This window comes from Eumetopias jubatus, unplaced genomic scaffold, assembly GCF_037043125.1.
Source record: "Eumetopias jubatus isolate StellerSeaLion01/CBP00866 unplaced genomic scaffold, mEumJub1_p1.0 scaffold_10, whole genome shotgun sequence".
In the NCBI taxonomy this organism is placed as follows: domain Eukaryota; kingdom Metazoa; phylum Chordata; class Mammalia; order Carnivora; family Otariidae; genus Eumetopias; species Eumetopias jubatus.
In genome coordinates, this window is record NW_028274816.1 from 4,187,981 (window position 1) to 4,207,280 (window position 19,300).

A 19,300-nucleotide genomic window follows, 5' to 3' on the forward strand; every position below is an offset into this window, starting at 1 on the left:
GATAAAGAAGATGTGGTATATATACACAATGGACTATTATGCAGCCATCAAAAGGAATGAGATCTTGCCATTTGCAACGACGTGGATGGAACTGGAGGGTGTTATGCTGAGTGAAATAAGTCAATAAGAGGAAGACATGTATCATATGACCTCAATGATATGAGGAATTCTTAATCTCAGGAAACAAATTGAGGGTTGCTGGAGTGGTGGGGGGTGGGAGGGATGGGGTGGCTGGGTGATAGACATTGGGGAGGGTATGTGTTATGGTGAGCGCTGTGAATTGTGCAAGACTGTTGAATCACAGATCTGTACCTCTGAAACAAATAATGCAATATATGTGAAGAAAAAAGAAAAAGAAGATAGCAGGAGGGGAAAATGAAGGGGAGTAAGTCAGAGGGGAGACGAACCATGAGAGACGATGGACTCTGAAAAACAAACTGAGGGTTCTAGAGGGGAGGAGCGTAGGGGGATGGGTTAGCCTGGTGATGGGTATGAAAGAGGGCAGATTCTGCATGGAGCACTGGGTGTTATGCACAAACAATGAATCATGGAACACTACACCAAAAACTAATGATGTAATACATGGTGATTAACATAACAATAAAAAATAAAAAAATAAAAAGTCATAGCATTTTTCCCAAATATTTCAATTAATAGAAGTATTACCAAGGAATAGACCTCTTCTTTAGCTATGATCTATCTTTCTTGGTTTTATTATTATTATTTTTAGCAATGCTAACACCTAATATAATGTATAATTAATGGAGATTATACTATACCCCAAATCTCAATACTGTAATTTATAAATGTTGTAAATTTAAAGACTGTATATACTTGCTTTGAGTAGTAAAAAACTGTTATCAACAAATTAAAGATCAAAATAAAGGCTTAACTTCATTTGCAACGATGTGGATGGAACTGGAGGGTGTTATGCTGAGTGAAATAAGTCAATCAGAGAAAGACATGTATCATATGACCTCAGTGATATGAGGAATTCTTAATCCCAGGAAGCAAAGTGAGGGTTGCTGGATTGGGGGTGGGGTGGGAGGGATGGGGTGGTTGGGTGATAGACATTGGGGAGGGTATGTGCTATGGTAAGCGCTGTGAATTGTGGAAGACTGCTGAATCACAGATCTGTACCTCTGAAACATATGATGCAATATATGGTAAGAAAAAAAAAAGAAGAAGATAGGAGGGGAAGAATGAAGGGGGTTAAATCAGAGGGGGAGATGAACCATGAGAAACGATGGACTCTGAAAAACAAACGGAAGGTTCTAGAGAGGAGGGGCGTTGGGGGGATGGGTTAGCCTGGTGATGGGTATTAAAGAGGGCAAGTTCTGCATGGAGCACTGGGTGTTATGCACAAACAACGAATCATGGAACAGTACATCACAAACTAATGATGTAATGTATGGTTATTAACATAACAAAAAAATTTGAAGAAAAAAATAAAATAAAGGCTTAACTTAATAAAAACATTTTGTAGTTTCCTCTTGCATATATATTATCTTGTTTTGACAACTTCTCTGTAACGTAGCGTAAGTATTTGCTTCATATCACAGATGAGGAAACAATGACCCGAAGTCAGGATTCTAAGATAAATCTTTTTTATCAAATCTAATTCTCATCCCATGTGCCCTGCTGCTTTGCAGCCTGGTCTACATTTGATATGTTTACATATTGTGGATTTTGGGGATGAAGAAAACACTTGGTCTGTATCAAGCCTCTCCTCTGTAAAACAAAACAAAACAAACAAAACAAACAAAACAGCCCCAGCTCTTAAAAATTCTATCTAGATTTAATTTAATGACAAAGATACAAAGACAATGGGTGAGAATGCTAATATATATTTTCATTATATATTCCTTATGGCTGTCCCTTTCCCTTTGCTCATGAAGAAAGTGAGAAAGGGTGATAAATTTACCTAAAAAGATAGATCTTCCTACCTCAGACCTTGTTTTTTTTGGTTTGGTTTTTTGTTTCTTTAATTCATGTGTAACAACATTGAAAACAGTGACACATTGTAGCATTTAATTTATCAGTCTTAGGGAAAAAAGCCTGCATACAGAGGATCTGGATAGACTTGGAAATTTTAAGTTACTTCTTGAAGTCAATAGAAGAAAATTTTTTGCTAATACTTTTTAATTCTCCCTTTAAGTATCACTCATTTTCCTTTGGAAACTGTCAAACTATTCTACCTTTAAAGTATTCCATCTGTGAGAGATAATTTTGAGACTACTGTTTTCTGAGTAAATATGCTGTCTTTTGGATTCCAATCTGACTAAACCATTTAGATTTGAAAAAAACTTACATTATATGCTTAGATTGATATGTTTTAACTTATATATTTTAAATTTCTAACACATAAACATACTGGGGTTTAGAAGTTGTGGTTCAAAATTAGCCATCAGTTCTTTCCTTAACAATAATCTGTGGGGCTTATAGGTTAGAGGCTACCTAGCTGTTACAGGTCTTTTGGAAGTAAAGTCAACATTCATGTTGTTGACAGTCTAGTTTAAATACAGGCCTCTTAATAAGGTTAGCTTGAGAGGGAAGTGGGGAAGGAATGGTATTTTATGAAATCCTCACAAGAAATTTGTAGGGGAGGTATAACAACACTTATCTTACAGATTTGGTTATACATAGATAGGATAAATACCTTGCTGAAGGAAACAGAACTCCTAAGTGGCACCACTAGCATTTAAATTGGAATTCAAAGTCCATGGTGTGGTCCTTCTTTTCTAAGCTGCATTTAGAAATAAACTTGTCTTTTAAACTTATGTGATATATAATGTAGTGGAAGAAGTATGTATTTTATTTCTTTTTTAAAATTTTTAAAAAAAATGTTATTTATTTACTTGACAGAGAGAGACACAGCGAGAGAGCAAACACAAGCAGGGGGAGTGGGAGAGGGAGAAGCAGGCTCCCCGCTGAGCAGGGAGCCCGTTGCGGGGCTCGATCCCAGGACCCAGGAATCATGACCTGAGTCGGAGGCAGACGCTTAACAACTGAGCCACCCAGGCGTCCCGTATGTCTTCTTTTATTAAGAAAATGTACGTACCTAAGAGACGTCTGAATCTAAGTCTTGCCTTATTCATGGACTAATAGGAGAGTCTTTTTCCATTGTGTCATCCTAAGAAATGGATTCCATAGTGCCAGTTTCTACTACCATTAGTTTAATTCATATAGATGGTAGGAATTACAAAAATAGGAGTTCAAAATCTTCCATGTTACTGCTTTTTTGAAGGAGACTTTTACTGTTCCTTAGAGGTCATGAAACTGTGGCTACTATTCTAGTAAGGTAGCTGATTCAAATGAAACAAAATGGAGTTTTATAAATATAATATACTTATATTATTCCCAGCACCCCCCCACCATTTATAAAGCGAACTATATATGTTGATGATTCAAGAACTAAGAGGCTTAATTTACTCTATATAGTTTTATGCAAATTTGGCAATGTAGTTATTGATTATATAGGAAATGCTTATTGTATTTATTTTGGTAGCAAAACTATATAAGTAATGAAATTTATCATATAGTCTCTCTGGAAAGACAAGCATATACATTCATATATTATTCACTACTCTTTGTAATTAATGATGTGTGCTGCCCTCTACATATAAAATGCTTTTAAAAAAATGATGCTTCTGATCCATTGTCAATCATATCTTATGAGCTGTTTTCATAGTGGTGACTAGTAGTCTGTATTAAATAAACCCCCAATTCTCTCCTATTCATTTCTGTAATGAAGGTAGTGAGTTGAGAAAGCAAAACAGACAAATTAAATATAAAAACAAAATATTTATGGAAAAATTTCATCTTATTGAAAATAAAAGTGACTCTGGATAACTACAACTATAATAAAAACATAGAATGAATGAAATAATAAAATAGACAAGACTTTATCGAGTCTGATGAATGAAATGAAGAAGGCAAATAACATTAGAAACATGAAGGGGGCTATACCTACGGATAAATAAATACTTGGGCCCTCTCCTCTCTCTCTCTCAGTGAATCTGGCTGAGGTTTATCAATTTTGGTTATCTTTTCAAAGAACCAGTTCTTAGTTTCATTAATCCTTCCTATTGTCTTTTTAGTTTCCATTACATTTACTTCTGCTCTGTTCTTTACTATTTCCTTCTTTCTACTAACCTTGGGCTTTGTTATTCTTCTTTTTCTAGTTCCTTTATGTATAAAGTTAGATTGTTGATTTGAGATTTTCTTTTTTTTTTTTGAGGTAGTCCTGTCCAGCTAGGAACTTCTCTTTTAGAAGGACCTCTTAAGGCTGATATTTCCTTATTGATTTTCTGTCTGATTGATCTATGCATTGATGTTACTGGGATATTAATTAACCCTGATTGTATTGCTGCTGGTTTCTCCCTTTAAGTCCTTTAATATTTACTTTACATATTTAGTTATATATGTGTAGCTACCCCTGGTTTCCATTTGCATGAGACATCTTTTCCCTTCCCTTTACTTTCAGTCCCTGTGTATCCTTACACCTGAGGTTGAGTCTCTTGCACACGGCATATGAAGTTATTTATTTATTTATTTTTAAATTCATTTAGTCATTCTATGTCTTGATTGGAGAATTTACTCCATTTATGTCTAAAGTAATTATAGGTAGATATGTACTTATTGCCATTTTGTTAACTGTTTTTCAGCTGTTTTGTAGTTCCTCTCTGTACTTTTCTTCTTCTCTTGCCCTTTCCTATTGTGTTTTGATGACCATTACTATGTTTACATCTTTTTCTCATTATCTTGTGTATGTACCCCAGGTTTTGCTTTTTGGTTAACATGTGGCTGATGTATATCAGCCTGTATATATACCAGTCTATTTTCAGTTGACAGGAAGTTAAATTTGAATTCTAAAATACATTTTCTACTCAAAATATCCCATGTTCTATGTTTCTGATGTTACATTTTACATGTTTTTGTGTATCCCTTAACTAATTGTTGTATAGTTATTTTTACTACTTTTGTCTTATCTTCATGTTAGCTTTAACACTGATTAGTCCACTACCTTTACTATACATTTATCTTTTTAGTGGGATCTTTACTTTCATATGTTTTCTTGTTACTAATCAGTGCCCCCCCCTTTTTTTTTTAGCTTAAAGAAGTCCCTTTAACATTTCTGGTAAGGCCAATTTAATGGTGGTTAACTCCTTTAGTTTTTGCTTGTCTGGAAAACTCTTTATTCCTCCTTCTATTTGAATGATAAGTTTGACAGATAGAGTATTCTTGGTTGGAAGTGTTTTTTGCCTTCAGCACTTTGAATATATCATGCCACTCTCTCTGGCCTGCAAAGTTTCTGCTGAAAAATCTGCTCATAGTCTTATGGAGGTTCCCCTGTACATAATAATGTTTTTCTCTTGTTGCTTTCAAGATTCTCTCTTTAACTTTTGACATTTTAATTGTAATGTGTCTTGGAGTGGATCTCTTTGTGATCATCTTATTTGGAACTCCTTGCCCTTTTTTTGCATTTGGAAGTCTGTTTTCCCTCCCCATATTAAGGTAGTTTACAGCCATTATTTCTTCAAATAAGTTTTTATACCTTTCTCTCTTTCTTTTCCTGAGACCCTTATAATGAAAATGTTAGCATACCTGATGGTGTTCCACAGGTCCCTTAAGCTATCTTTCACTCCCAGCCTCCCCCATTTTTTGCTGGTCTGTTTGGGCAAGTGCTGCTGCTCTGTCTTTCAGGTCACTGATCCTTTCTTCTGTTCCATCTGCTCTGCTGTTGAAGCCCTCTAGTGTATTTTTCAGTTCAATGTTATATTCTTCAGTTCTTTGACTTCTGTTTGGTACTTACTCGTATTTTCTATCTCTTTGTTTTCATCCATTCTTCTCCTAAGATTGGTGAAAATCTTTGTAACCATTATCTTGAATTTTATATCAGGTAAATTACTTATTTCCATTTTATTAAGTTTTTTCTGTGTCCCCCCCCCCCCCCGGGATTTTATCTTGTTTTTCCATTTGGAAGATATTCTTCTGTTTCCTCATTTGCTGGACTCCGTGAATTTGTTTCTATGTATTAGGAGAAATGGCTACTTCTAGTCTTGAAGAAGTAATCATAAGAAGACTAATAGTGTGTTTCAGTCTGCTGTCTGTGCAGTGCCTTGGGGGTGGTAGCTTGCCAAAAACTGTCTCTCCCATTGTTTTAGTCCCATGAGGCCCAGAAAAGCAAGCTTCCCTGGCCACCAGAGCTAGGTGTTCAAGGGACATCACCTATTTGGACTATGCACATCCCCTGGCTTTGGTGGGACTGTGTGAAAGTGTAGACTGAGACAAGCCTACAGGCCAACTTTGGTGTTGTGGCCCCATGGGTAAGTCAGGCCAGGGCACACCTACTACTCAGATTTAGTGGGGTAGGCTGTGGAAGAGGACCAGCTGGGTTTAGTAGGGTGGAGCTGAGGGACTACTGGGCTGGGGCATGCCTGCCTGCCAGGCTTAGCAGGCTGGGCCCATGGAGTGTTTCGGGGTGGGACATGCATAACCCAGGGTTTGGTATACAGGGCTAGGCAAGTGCACTAGCAAGGCAGAGAGAGAGTGCAAAAATGGTGCCCACCTGGGCCTCTGTCTCTGGAGACAGCACAGCAACGTCACTTTAAGTTTTCCTTTCTTCTCTCAATAAAATGAAAATTCAGAGAATTAAGACATGACTATGCACAGAATATGAAAGTAAACTAAGGGCAACTGAGTAACAATGGGATAGTCAAGGAAAAAAATAAGGTTTTCAGTCAGTGGTGGCATATATGTAAAATGACTGATCTCAGACCAGGCTGCCTCTATAAAATGTCACTAATAGATTTTTCATGTACCATGATTTTAAAGGTTAACTTAGATAAATTAGGTCTTTAATATAAGGAACAAACCAATCTAAATTACTCTCTTCTGAAAACAAAAACACAAGTTAACAATCCATGGTTTCAGAATTTCTTTTCATGAGTTACATATTATGGATTTTATTCTCTTATGTATAATGTCTACCTCATTTTCAAAACCTTCATTAAAAAAGGAGACAGAATTCTCCGGTAGTAACCCTTCAAATTAGAAACATCAACCCTGCACTAATCCTCAGCAATACAGCAATCCTGAAATCAGTTAAAAATTACAAAATACTTTTTGGACAAAAGGGAATGCATGCAGGAAAGGATTATCATGCACACTATGTCTTTTTTTCCTCCTTCTATGTTTCAAGGAATATATTATACTGAATTCTCCTAGACACACATCTCCCTTTCAAGTACAGGGCTCTTTTTGATTTAGTGATTTAATGAACAATGAGATGCACTAAAATCTATCTTTTAATTCTCATCTATGCCAAAAAGAAATCCCAGGTTTTAAACAGTTGCTTATAAAAGCATCAAGTGCCTATAACTGACTGCCTCTTACCTTATGTTTTCTGTAGAGTTACTCTGTTCCCTGCTGAATTAGCTGTTGATACCATCATTATTTCTGAATGGTAAAGGAACTTCAGTTAATATTTGATGGTTTAAAAGAGAAAATATTGATAAAAACTTCATGACAGTATATACTCAATGGAATATTATTAAGCCATAATAAAGAATGAAATCTTGCCATTTGCAATGGCATGGATGGAGCTAGAGAGTATAATGCTAAGTAATATAAGTCAGTCAATCATACCATATGATTTCACTCATGGGGCATTTAAGAAACAAATGAGCCAAGAAAATAGAGAGAGAGAGAAGCCAGGAAACAAACTCTTAATTACAAAGAACAAACTCATGGTTAGAGGGGAGGTTGGAAGGGGAGGGTGAAATAGGTGATGCGGATTAAGGAGGGCACTTGTGATGAGCACCAGGTGATGCATGGAGTTACTGAATCACTATATCCTACACATGAAACTAATAGAACACTGTATGTCAACTATACTGGGACTTAAAATTTAAAAACAACAACAAAAAGATAACTCACTAGTTTAAAAAAAAAAAACAAAACCCTTATGACCAAAACATAAATTGTTTGGATATTCTTCTAAGGATGAGTAATCATAGACTTAAATGAATTTGGGATACAATTTCTTATTCTTTTGAATAGGATTAATGTCTAGAATAAAGCAATTTTACATTTCTTTGTTTTTATGTGCCACTGTATCTTTAAAAGGAATAATAACCACATTCAGTTCAGATATTTCATTTTACACTAAAATTGCTTCACACAAATAATTATGAAGCATGATGATCATGTCCCTGGAAAACTCCATATACATAACTTGGAGCAACTGTAATTTCAAATCAAAGCCTTAGAAAAGTTTAAGTACAGACTGTCCATAATTTTCTACAAATATTTAGGGGCACTCTCTAATAATATATGTTTCTCTAAATATCAGATTTCTAGATGACATCGTTTGGTGTTCAAAGCAACAATAAATCTGATTTTTTTTCCAGGGAAGTTGTTTTGCATCATGAACCTGGTAGGAAACGTGAAGCTGAATTATCACTAATTCCAGAGTGAATTAATGCACAGAGGAAAAATTGTGGATAGATAATGATGCAGGAGATAATAAAGAATAAGGGCCAAGAAATACAATTAATTGTGATAGGAAGAAAACAATAAGGTATTAAAATTTAGGAAGAGTCATATTCATGGATTCTGCAAAGACTCAGGCTAATTAGAAATTTAACTATATTGGTTTATCTACTGGTACCTCTACTTAAGGAGAAAAAAGGAGCTGCAGCACTCAGAACCACTGATAATGTAATAAATATACATTTTATGTATACAAATAATGTCAATAATCATGTTTGAATTTTCAATGCAATTATAAATAAGCAAGAGTAAGGCAATATTCACTGAATGTCCGTATGTACTAGGTATTTACTAATTGCTTCACTTATTTTTACCTCATTTAATCTTCACTACAACTGCTTGAGACAGATAAAATTATTATTTTTATTTTTTTTAAAGATTTTATTTATTTATTTAATTGACAGAGAGACAGCGTGAGGGGGAACACAAGTAGGGGAGTGGGAGAGGGAGAAGCAGGCTTCCGACCAAGCAGGGAGCCTGATGCAGGGCTCAATCCCAGGACCCCGGGATTATGACCTGTGCCGAAGGCAGTCTCTTAACCAACTGAGCTACCCAGGCGCCCCGAGACAGATAGAATTATTACTCTTGTCTTATAGATGAGTTTAGATAGTCTGCCTACGGTCACACAGGTGGTTAAGTGGCTGGACTGAGATTGAAGCCTAGGCTCAGCTCTTAACCACGATGGTTTTCAGTCTCCCAAAATGTAACTGGGTCATTTGCTTTTTAAAAATTTTGGCCTTACAAATGAAAGGGAGTGGGAGATAAGGCTTCCCATTATGGAAAGAATAAGTCACAGGAATAAAAGGCACTGCATAAGGAATATTGGTCAATGGTACTGTAATAGTGTTGTATGGTAACAGATGGTAGCTGCACTTGTGAGCACAGCATAATGTATAAACTTGTCAAATCACTAGGTTGTACACCTGAAATTTATGTAACATTGTGCATCAACTATACTCACATACAGAAATTAAACCAAGAAGGAAAACAAAATTTCAACTATTTCCAGGGAAAAAACCCACAAAAAATAAAGAGTACAATCACTCTGTACTCTGTATATGCCTCTATTATTGAATGTAATACATTGTATTGCAGTTATCTGCTTTCAAGCCTGTCTCTATCTCCAGAATGGAAGCTTCCTGGTTGTAGGGATCACGTGTAATTGCACAGAAAAAAAGGCTCGGTTAATATTTATTGAATTGAATTGAGTATTAAATTACACTCATTAAAAGAAAAAACTTTTGGCCTTTTAACAATAAAGTTTTGTTGAATGTTGTATTTTAGATTAGAGGTTTGTTTCTGTTCCTTAGAAATTAAATCTGTGGAAAAGAACAGGTATTCTAAGCCACTGGAAGTTCAGGTACAACGTAAAGAAATAGGAACTAAGCTCATCATGTTCCTTTATTTAAGGTACTCTACCACATTTAGGTGCTATTCAGTTAACAAAGTATCAAATCAAAGATATTTTTACAAATATTTCTCACTAGACTTAATTTCCATACCTTCCAGATGTATTCTTCAGTATGGCAAGAGCATCTGGATAGCCATCCATGTTGTAGTCTCCAATATGAAGGGTAATTGGAAGTGGTATTTCAGTTGGTCGTTGTTCATGCACAAATGGCACAAAGCCCCACAGTGTGCCCTTGTTGCTGAACTCCTGTAGGACTGGAACCCACTATGGAATAAGAGGAAAAAGATTAGATTTTACAGTTACTTTAGAAAAAAAAAATTCACCATTTGTAAGACAAACGATCTATTAAAAGTCCTTACAAGCATCATCTTACTTAAACTTCTTTATCTCTACATCTAAGGGTATTATAATTTACTTTGACGAACAGATAACTGATACTCTAGAAAAAATAAAGTCCCATTTAAATTTCATCACTAGTCATTTTTCCTTGAACTGGTACATAGAGCCTTTGAAAGTTTTTCACAAAATCACAGAATCTTAGGTTTGAATTGATATTGATTCCTATAGTTGAATCCCCCCATTTTAAAGCTGTGTTGAGTGGAAATGTAATTTCAAGGTAATATTTTTTAAAGATTTATTTGCTTATTTTAGAGAGGGAGGGAGGGAGAGAAAGAGAACGAGGGGGAGGGGCAGAGGGAGAAGGAGAGAGAGAATCTCAATCAGACTCCCACTGAACATGGAGCCCAACAGGGGGCTCTATCTCAAGATCCTGAGATCATGAACTGAGCAGAAACCAAGAGTTGGACGCTTAACTGACTGAGCCACCTAGGCACCCCGCAAATGAGTATTTTTTTAAATTAGAGCAAACAGTAATATCATCTAATACTAATGTCCTTTCAGGAGGATCAGCTTAGGAAGAAAGTTAGAAGATGACAGAACCTCTGTTGTTCCCCTGCTTTGCCTTTTATACATGATGCTGACTTTAGTCACCATCTTCAGAGCCAAGAGTTCTAAGGCTTTCCTGACAACACCAGCCCTGAGAGAAGCTCTGCCTGTCCAGGGGGAGCTTTGTCACCAAAACAGCTGGAATCTACTTTTAGTAAGTTCTTTATTTTTATGTTGATTATAATGAAGAGAACGGAGAGAATAAGTTGATCTCAAAAAGAGCTTTTGGAAATCCATTTCTCTTTTGAGATGCCCTAATGCCCTAATCTACTTCTAATAACCTAATGCAAACTAAAAATCTGAAGAGTGGAGATCATACCATTAAAATTACAAATATGCCCGGGGCGTGTGGGTGGCTCAGTTGTTGGGCATCTGCCTTCGGCTCAGGTCAAATTATAAATATGCCCATGATTAGTTAAAAGTATGGATACTGGCACACACCCTAGAGATGTTTAAACAGGCGCAGCTGGCTTGAAATGACAGCAGGCTAAACATGGCTACATATGTTTCTTTTAAGCAGGTGACTCTTTATATGGCTCCAAGTCAAACGATATTAAAAATGGCTTCTTGCAAAGGGTTTAGTACATAGGGTATCCCAAACATTTTCTAGGTTTTCCAAAGAAAGCATAACTTGCCAAGGAAAAACAGAAAAAATAGTTAATGATAAAGACATATTTATAGAAAACAAGCTGTTTTTTTTAAAAAAAACTTGTTAAATCTTAGATTAATTTTTCAATCTTTCTTAAAAGCAAAAAAAACCTGTTTATCATCAAAATGTTTTAATGATTTACTTGACTGAAAAAAACTGTTGGTTTTGTTTTGGAAGAAGATGGGAAATTTCACAAAATGCCAAGTTATTACAAATTTCTGAAAAGGTTGACTGTTTATTAATGAGGATAAAGTATTCTTATTAAGGTAAATGTATTAAGGTCCAAAAAGTAAAAAGATTTTTTATTAATATGACATTCTTAACAGTCACCAAAGAACTGTGACATTTATCTTCCCAGAGACAGATGACTGTATAATTTGAAAATACTCTTACAGTAGTCTGTTTCTTGAAGCCAGGTTATAATTACTATGTTTACTTATACCTATGAAACAATGATTAGGTGTTACTTGACCTCATGTTTTCAGTGATTCAAAACTTAAAAAAGCTTAAGATGATATAATTTATGGGTACAGAAGTTAAGTGTTTTTAGACTGTTGATTGTATGAAGATTTTTCTTTAGTGTCTTAGTATAAAATGTAGTTTCCTACAAGGGCAGTAGAATTCAGTATATTATTCTATCATTTCTTACCCTAAGATAGAAAACAAAACTGATTAATTCTAGTACTATAATACTGGCTTTCTCTGTTTAGTGCTATCAATATGGAAAAATTCTCAATGTTACAACATATCATTGCCCCATTAATCTGCTAAGACTATTGGATTCTGAACTGTTCACCTACAAGCTACAGGTAAAAAGTCAGCTTGAGAGAATGAAACAGACCTAGATAGCACAAATAAAGACAACATTAGCCTTGACAGTAGATGTGATGTTCTTCTCCATAACCTTTTATCATAGTTACAGTGCATTTTATAATAATCCTAGACCATAAAATTTAATTACAGGACCAAGAATAGGTCTTCTTCACCAGAAATGATTATAACAGTGTCTTCCCCCTCAATAAACAAACACAAAAAGATTTAAATGCATTTCATTAAATTAAAATGAGGATGTCAATAATTTATAAAGGGTTTCTCTGTGTTCTGATTCTTCAGATACTTTTTCTAATCTCTGAAGATTTTCTTCAAGAAGATAACTCTACTGACATTAAAAAACAAGCTGATATACCTGTTTCATTCCAGATTTTGCTAAGTAAATGATGCTTTTCTGGCAGTTTTTATCTTCACAGCCTGGCAGTAAGTGATCCATGTGTCCATCTCCATCTGCCAAAAGAAACTTCAAGAGTCCATTAACAGTTACAAAATAAAGTGTTCTTGTATGGCAGATTACATTTCCTATTTGTTCAAAGTCTGCATCAATCTGGGTAAATGGAAGAAAGTGACATATAACTTTGTAATAAATGTGATTCAATTAAAACAATTACTCTGGCCCTTGCCATCTATTACCTGGATTGTGTCTTGTTTTAAATTGCTCACTTTTCTGTAAATATTTATCCAGTGTTGGAAAAAAACCCCATTTCAGGCTTTAATATTAAGATCATCAATTCTTAAACAATGTGGCTTTTGACTGATTTACATAGATATCATTGCTGCCGCAAGAGAAAAACAAGCATGTTGATAGTAACTCATTACATGGCTTATTTTATTTATTTATTTATTTTTAAAGATTTTATTTATTTATTCATGAGAGACAGAGAGAGAGAGGGAGAGAGGCAGAGGGAGAAGCAGGCTCCCAAGGAGCAGGGAGCCCGATGCGGGACCCGATCCCAGAACCCTGGGATCATGACCTGAGCTGAAGGCAGACGCTTAACCATCTGAGCCACCCAGGCGCCCTACATGGCTTATTTTAAATGTGTCTTTACATATAATTTACCTTTACACATGCTCTTAAGTATCTTTTAAATAGTTTGAACTTCAAGAGTTCTAAAGCTCTCAGCACCCTCGCTTTTTAAAAAGCAACAACAATTTTTATCAATAAAAAGGCAAATGAAGAGAATACAGATGTCATTTTCAGCTGACTGGTTTTTTAAAAAGCTGCACAATGAGGGCGCTTGGGTTGCTCAGTTGGTTAAGCATCTGATTTTGGTACAGGTCATGATCTCAGGGTCTTGGGATTGAGCCCTGCATCAGGCTCTGTGCTCAGTGTGGAGTCCGCTTTGTCCTGTCCCCAACCCCCACACTCATGCTCTCTCTCAAATAAATAAAATCATTTTTTTAAAAGATTTTACTTATTTATTTGACAGAGAGAGACACAGAGAGAGCAGGAACACAAGCAGGGGGAGTGGGAGAGGCAGAAGCAGGCTCCCCGCTGAGCAGGGAGCACGATGTGGGGCTCCATCCCAGGACCCTGGGATCATGACCTGAGCCGAAGCAGATGCTTAACGACTGAGCCACCCAGGACCCCATCAAATAAATAAAATCTTAAAAAAAAGCTGCACAATGTTTTGCAAAGACCTTCAGAAATGAGGTTACTGGAGAACCTGGAATCAATTCCTCTAATGGTCTCTCCTTCCTATTGCCCCTTACCTGATGGGGTTTACAGATTTTGATGTCCTAGAGTTAAATCTCTACAGTGACATGCACAGTGGAATAGTCATTTAGATTTTAAATTTTGTGTTGCTTTATTCACTGATTTATTTGCTATATTTTAACATATAATGTGTGTCTGAGGCAAGTGCCTTCAGTATGAAGGAGATAACAAGGATTAGCAATAGAGAAATATTCTTCCATGTTTAGGCTTACATATTAAGAAAATACAGAATTTTAACAAGCCTATCAAGTCTTCAGTAATATATTCAAAAGGGAAAAAAATAATTTTAGGCTGAGTGGGCTAAAAATCTAGCCAATGGAAGCTGAGCCCAGCAAGGAAAAATAAAAGGTGCAACACAGTGAAAAATAAATTTCTTTAATTTCATGGTTTAATTACTTATGAGCCTTATGATTAATATCATTTGTGACAATAAACCCTTACACAGAGGAGTAAAACATTAAATAACATAGTTGAATTAATAATGGAAAGTATGGAGAACATCTGTGATTTGACAGTATATATGGATTTGGACTACCGAGGAAGAAGAGAGATAGATGCAACTCTAGGCAGGAATACTTGGAAAAGAAAAGGCTTTTCAAGGGCATAAATATATATTATGGTTAAAGATAAATAAAAAAAGAGCTAGCCAAGTAAGAATGAATTAAATGCAAAATGTGATTTATAGGTGGGCTCTAGGAATATCATAGAGTTCATTAAAAGCGAATTAAAGGGGGGACCAATTAGAAGACCATTACTAAGTCTCTACCCTTCATTTTTACCCAATGTCAAAATACTCAGATTAGATTCTAATTTACACTTTTATTTTCTCCTAGTTCCTTTATTCCAAGTAGCTTCCTATTTCCTACAAGTATTTCAACTATGACTTAGCTGATATTTAATGCTGGCAAATAACCATCTAATAAACATACAACAAACTCATGTGATAACTCATAATCATGCCTTTTAGTATAAGTTAACAACAATATTTTATAGATATGGTCATAGAAATGGAGAATTCTATCAGAGAATGTCTTCCTTGTGCCCTTTCTACGTGCTGTTTTTTGATATTTAGGGGAAGTAATAGAAAAGCTGTCTGATAGTCCAACTTCATGTCCAAAGGAAATTTTATTAATTCCTGGGACTTCTTTAAGGAATGTGTCCAAGTTCACAGACTGGTCCCTCCATCAGCATGACTTCTTCATAGTCTATTCAAGGTCACATTATTTCTTAGAGAATTTGCTTAAATGAATACTATTTCCTAGCCTTGGGCCTTTGATTCATGTGAAATTTATTTTTCTGAAACTATTTTCTTTCCTAGGCATAAAAGTTAAAGTATTATTAAAATAACAACCATAAATCTACATATAAGCACAAGTAACATTTTCATGAAAAATGGCTGTTTTCCAAAACAAAAACATTTTACAAGAAGAGTGGCATTATCTGGCTTAACAGAAAAAAGCTGGATTTTCATGCTGCTTTTGTACTCAATCTATTGTTTTGGCTGACAAATGTGAAAATGTATAGTTGGAAGAAGTATTTTTTTAAATAATTTTTTATTGTTATGTTAATCACCATACATTACATCATTAGTTTTTGATGTAGTGTTCCATGATTCATTGTTTGTGCATAACACCCAGTGCTCCATGCAGAATGTGCCCTCTTTAATACCCATCACCAGGCTAACCCATCCCCCACCCCTCTCCCCTCTAGAACCCTCAGTTTGTTTTTCAGAGTCCATCGTCTCTCATGGTTTGTCTTCCCCTCCGACTTACTCCCCTTCATTCTTCCCCTCCTGCTATCTTGGAAGAAGTATTTTAATAGCTTTTTCAGGTAACTTTGGATCTTCTTCCATACTACCACAAAAACTCAACAAGCGGTAATTTCTTAAAGGTTAGTTGCAGTAAAGAATCCAGAGATGTAGCAATGAAGTTTTCCTCCTCTTAATTAAAATCTAGTAATCTATTTTGCATTTTGAACTGATATTTTACCACTGCATGACTTTGTAAAACCCCACATCAAAACATTTAGAAGATACTGATTCACTGAGTTATACAGATTTTCCAAATGTTGAAATATTTCATTATACAGTTATCAAAAATTTCCATTTGTTAATATCACCATCAATCTTATCAAAAAGGTCTTTGGTAATTGGGAAGCTGTCAGTTCATGGTAGCAGATTACAGTTTTCTAAAATCCCAACTTTTGCTTGAGATACTAAATTTTATCACTTGGCACCGTCCTATCAGTTGTTGTCTTGAAGGGACAAGTTCACTTTGTACATTTTAGAGAAAATGTCAACCAAACCCCAAGTGTGAATAACCATAGTTTGTCAGTTGTTCTTTCAAGTAAAAAATGGTGCAATCATTAAAAAAAGTGGTTAGTTCTGCTTACAATCAAATCGCCCTAGTGCTTTTCATCAAGATCAACCACGATACTCTGTGCAGCAAAAAAGTTTTATGTACTTATTTACTGACAGTATTAAAACAGTGTATACTCAAAAGTCAAGATCTAAAAAAATTATTTTTCACTGCTTCATTGAAATTCTTAAGTGAAACTATATTTCTTATTTTTCCTCTTTCTTCTTTAACACGGTGAGTGTATAATGGTGAAGAATACAATGCATGCTAATAAAATGTGGTGCTACTGTTTTGGTTTGTGCTAAATGGCATGCAGCTTTACTCAAACCATTGCTTTTACATTATCAGAGCTAATGTCAACACTGTGAAAAATGCCAACTGGATCTTAATATTATTATGCAGATACTATTGACTTTATGGACGCCCTGAAAGAATTGCAGGAAGCCCTCAACCCCAGGTCTATACTTTGGACTACACTTTGAGCATCTTCACCAGAGAGGTTACACCAATAAGTGAATTACCAAATACTTTGATTTTTGCCATTTTGATAAGTGAAATGGTATTTCATTGTGGCTTTAATTTTTAGTTTTCTTATTAAAATGTTGTTGGTCTTTTTCCTGCCAATTTGCAGGAGTCCATTCTACATTAAGAAAATTGTTCTTTTGTCTGTGATTTATTAATATTTTTCTTCATAGTATCTAGGTTTTCCTTATAAGTTATAAGGCCTCTGAAATTCATAGTACTTGGGGACATTATTTTTGCTTTTAGGTCTTTGATTCACCTAGAATTTATGCTGGCTTAAGCTATGAGTTATGATTATACTGCACTTTTTTAGAGATGAATATATCCAGTTGTCCCATACCACCTACTGAATGATCCAGTTTTCAGGACACTTTATCTCTGTATTATTTTTCTTTATCTGTAAAATGATCAAAAAGAACATAATTTGGCTATTGCAAAGGGTCATTGTGAGGATTAAATGTGGGGGAAAGAATATGGGAACTACTGTAAAACAGTAAATAACCATAATGGAGTACATTATCTCTCTCTATATCTTTTATCACTATGGTAATGTTGTGTGTACTTAGAACAGCAGTATACTGTGCTTTGTAGGTAGGCAATAAAGTAAAGAAAAATTCGTTAACTCCTAGAAGGACAGACTGATTTTTCTTTAGAGTTCTCACTTCCAGACCCACTTAATGCTTATAGTAGGAAACACTAAAACAGTTGGTCATGAAAAATTAAAGTAACCATTTAGGATTTGATGAATGTTACTCCATAGATGGAGAAAAAAAAATTTAAGTAGAATGGCTGAATATTTAGATCTATAACCTGGAACTCTTGAGTTCAATAACAAAAATAAATCAATAATGTCTGAATTAGAGTAGAAAAAGTCATGACAGCTCAAATGGGGAATAAGTCAAAATGACTCCTTCTACCATCTGGAAAATTTACTCATGGATGGCTATAGCATGTGCAAGATATAAATACCACAAGTCACACAACTAATGTTAGAAGGTTCTAAATAGAATTCAAGGATTTAACTTTTAACATGGGCAACCCAAGGCTGAAAGATTTTTGTACAGGGCTTTTAAGATTGAATTTCTTGCTAAAATAGACCGAGAATATAAGTAGAACTAACAGCATCCCCATCACATTTGTCAAAAGGAATGTGACACATATGACACATAATATATTCACATATTAAACTACATTTTCTTGTGATTACTAATATAAAGCTGGAAATACACATGCTAAATAAAAAACCATTTACCAAAAATCCATTTCCTTATTTCCATTGTGATATATGAAGTATATCACTTTGTATTTTTCAGAATACATCATTAACATAAGAGAAATTATTGACAAAGAAATAAATTGATTCTGATACAAAACCTATTATAATAGCCAGATTAGTCTTTATGAAAATAAAACTCAGATTTTAAAATAAATGGATTTCACCATATTTCAATATAAAAGAAGAGGGCATGAATGAAAATATTTAATTTCGTTAGCTTTTTTTTTTAAGATTTTATTTATTTGACAGAGAGAGACACAGTGAGAGAGGGAACACAGCAGAGGGAGTGGGAGAGGGAAAAGCAGGCTTCCCGCTGAGCAGGGAGCCCTACATGGGGCTTGATCCCAGGACCCTGGGATCGTGACCTGAGCTGAAGGCAGACGCTTAACGACTGAGCCACCCACCGAAGTATGACAATGAGAAACAGCTGCTATATTATTTGAAAAAACAAGAGAAAAAAATAGTGTATTATCACATTATTGTGTGAAAGGTATACACTTAATTTCTTTAAAATATTCATTTTTAAATGACAAAATGATAGAATTATGAATACATATATCAGTTTACTTAATTTTGTTTCATATGCTGAAGAGCATACAGGTTTTTTAAAAATTTTTTTCTAAAATTAACATATAATGTATTATTTGTTTCAGGGGTACGGGTCTAGGATTCATCAGTCTTACACAATTCACAGTGTTCACCACAGCACATACCCTCCCCAATGTTGATCACCCAGCCACCCCATCCCTCCCCTCACCCCTCCACTCCAGCAACCCTGTTTGTTTCCTGAGATTAAGAGTCTCTTATTGTTTGTTACCCTCTCTGGTTTTGTCTTGTTTCATTTTTCTCTCCCTTCCCCTATGATCCTATCTTGTTTCTCAAATTCCTCATATCAGTGACATCATATGATAATTGTCTTTCTCTTATTGACTTATTTCGCTTAGCATAATACCCTCTAGTTCCATCGATGTCCTTGCAAACGGCAAGATTTCACATTTTTATGGCTGCATAATATTCCACTGTGTATATATACCAC

General features: G+C 35.2%; 1 protein-coding gene across 2 annotated transcripts in view; it reads right to left on the reverse strand.

Moving 5' to 3' along the window:
- The window catches only part of ITFG1 (integrin alpha FG-GAP repeat containing 1), a 326,458-nt gene that overhangs the window by 159,628 nt on the left and 147,530 nt on the right, over positions 1-19,300 (reverse strand). For both annotated transcript variants that reach the window (XM_028091250.2, XM_028091252.2), the window contains 2 exons: positions 12,748-12,842; positions 10,059-10,231 (listed from right to left, as the gene is read on the reverse strand). In XM_028091250.2, the coding sequence (XP_027947051.1) occupies positions 10,059-10,231; positions 12,748-12,842 (268 nt within the window). The remainder of the gene's footprint in view (positions 1-10,058; positions 10,232-12,747; positions 12,843-19,300) is intronic.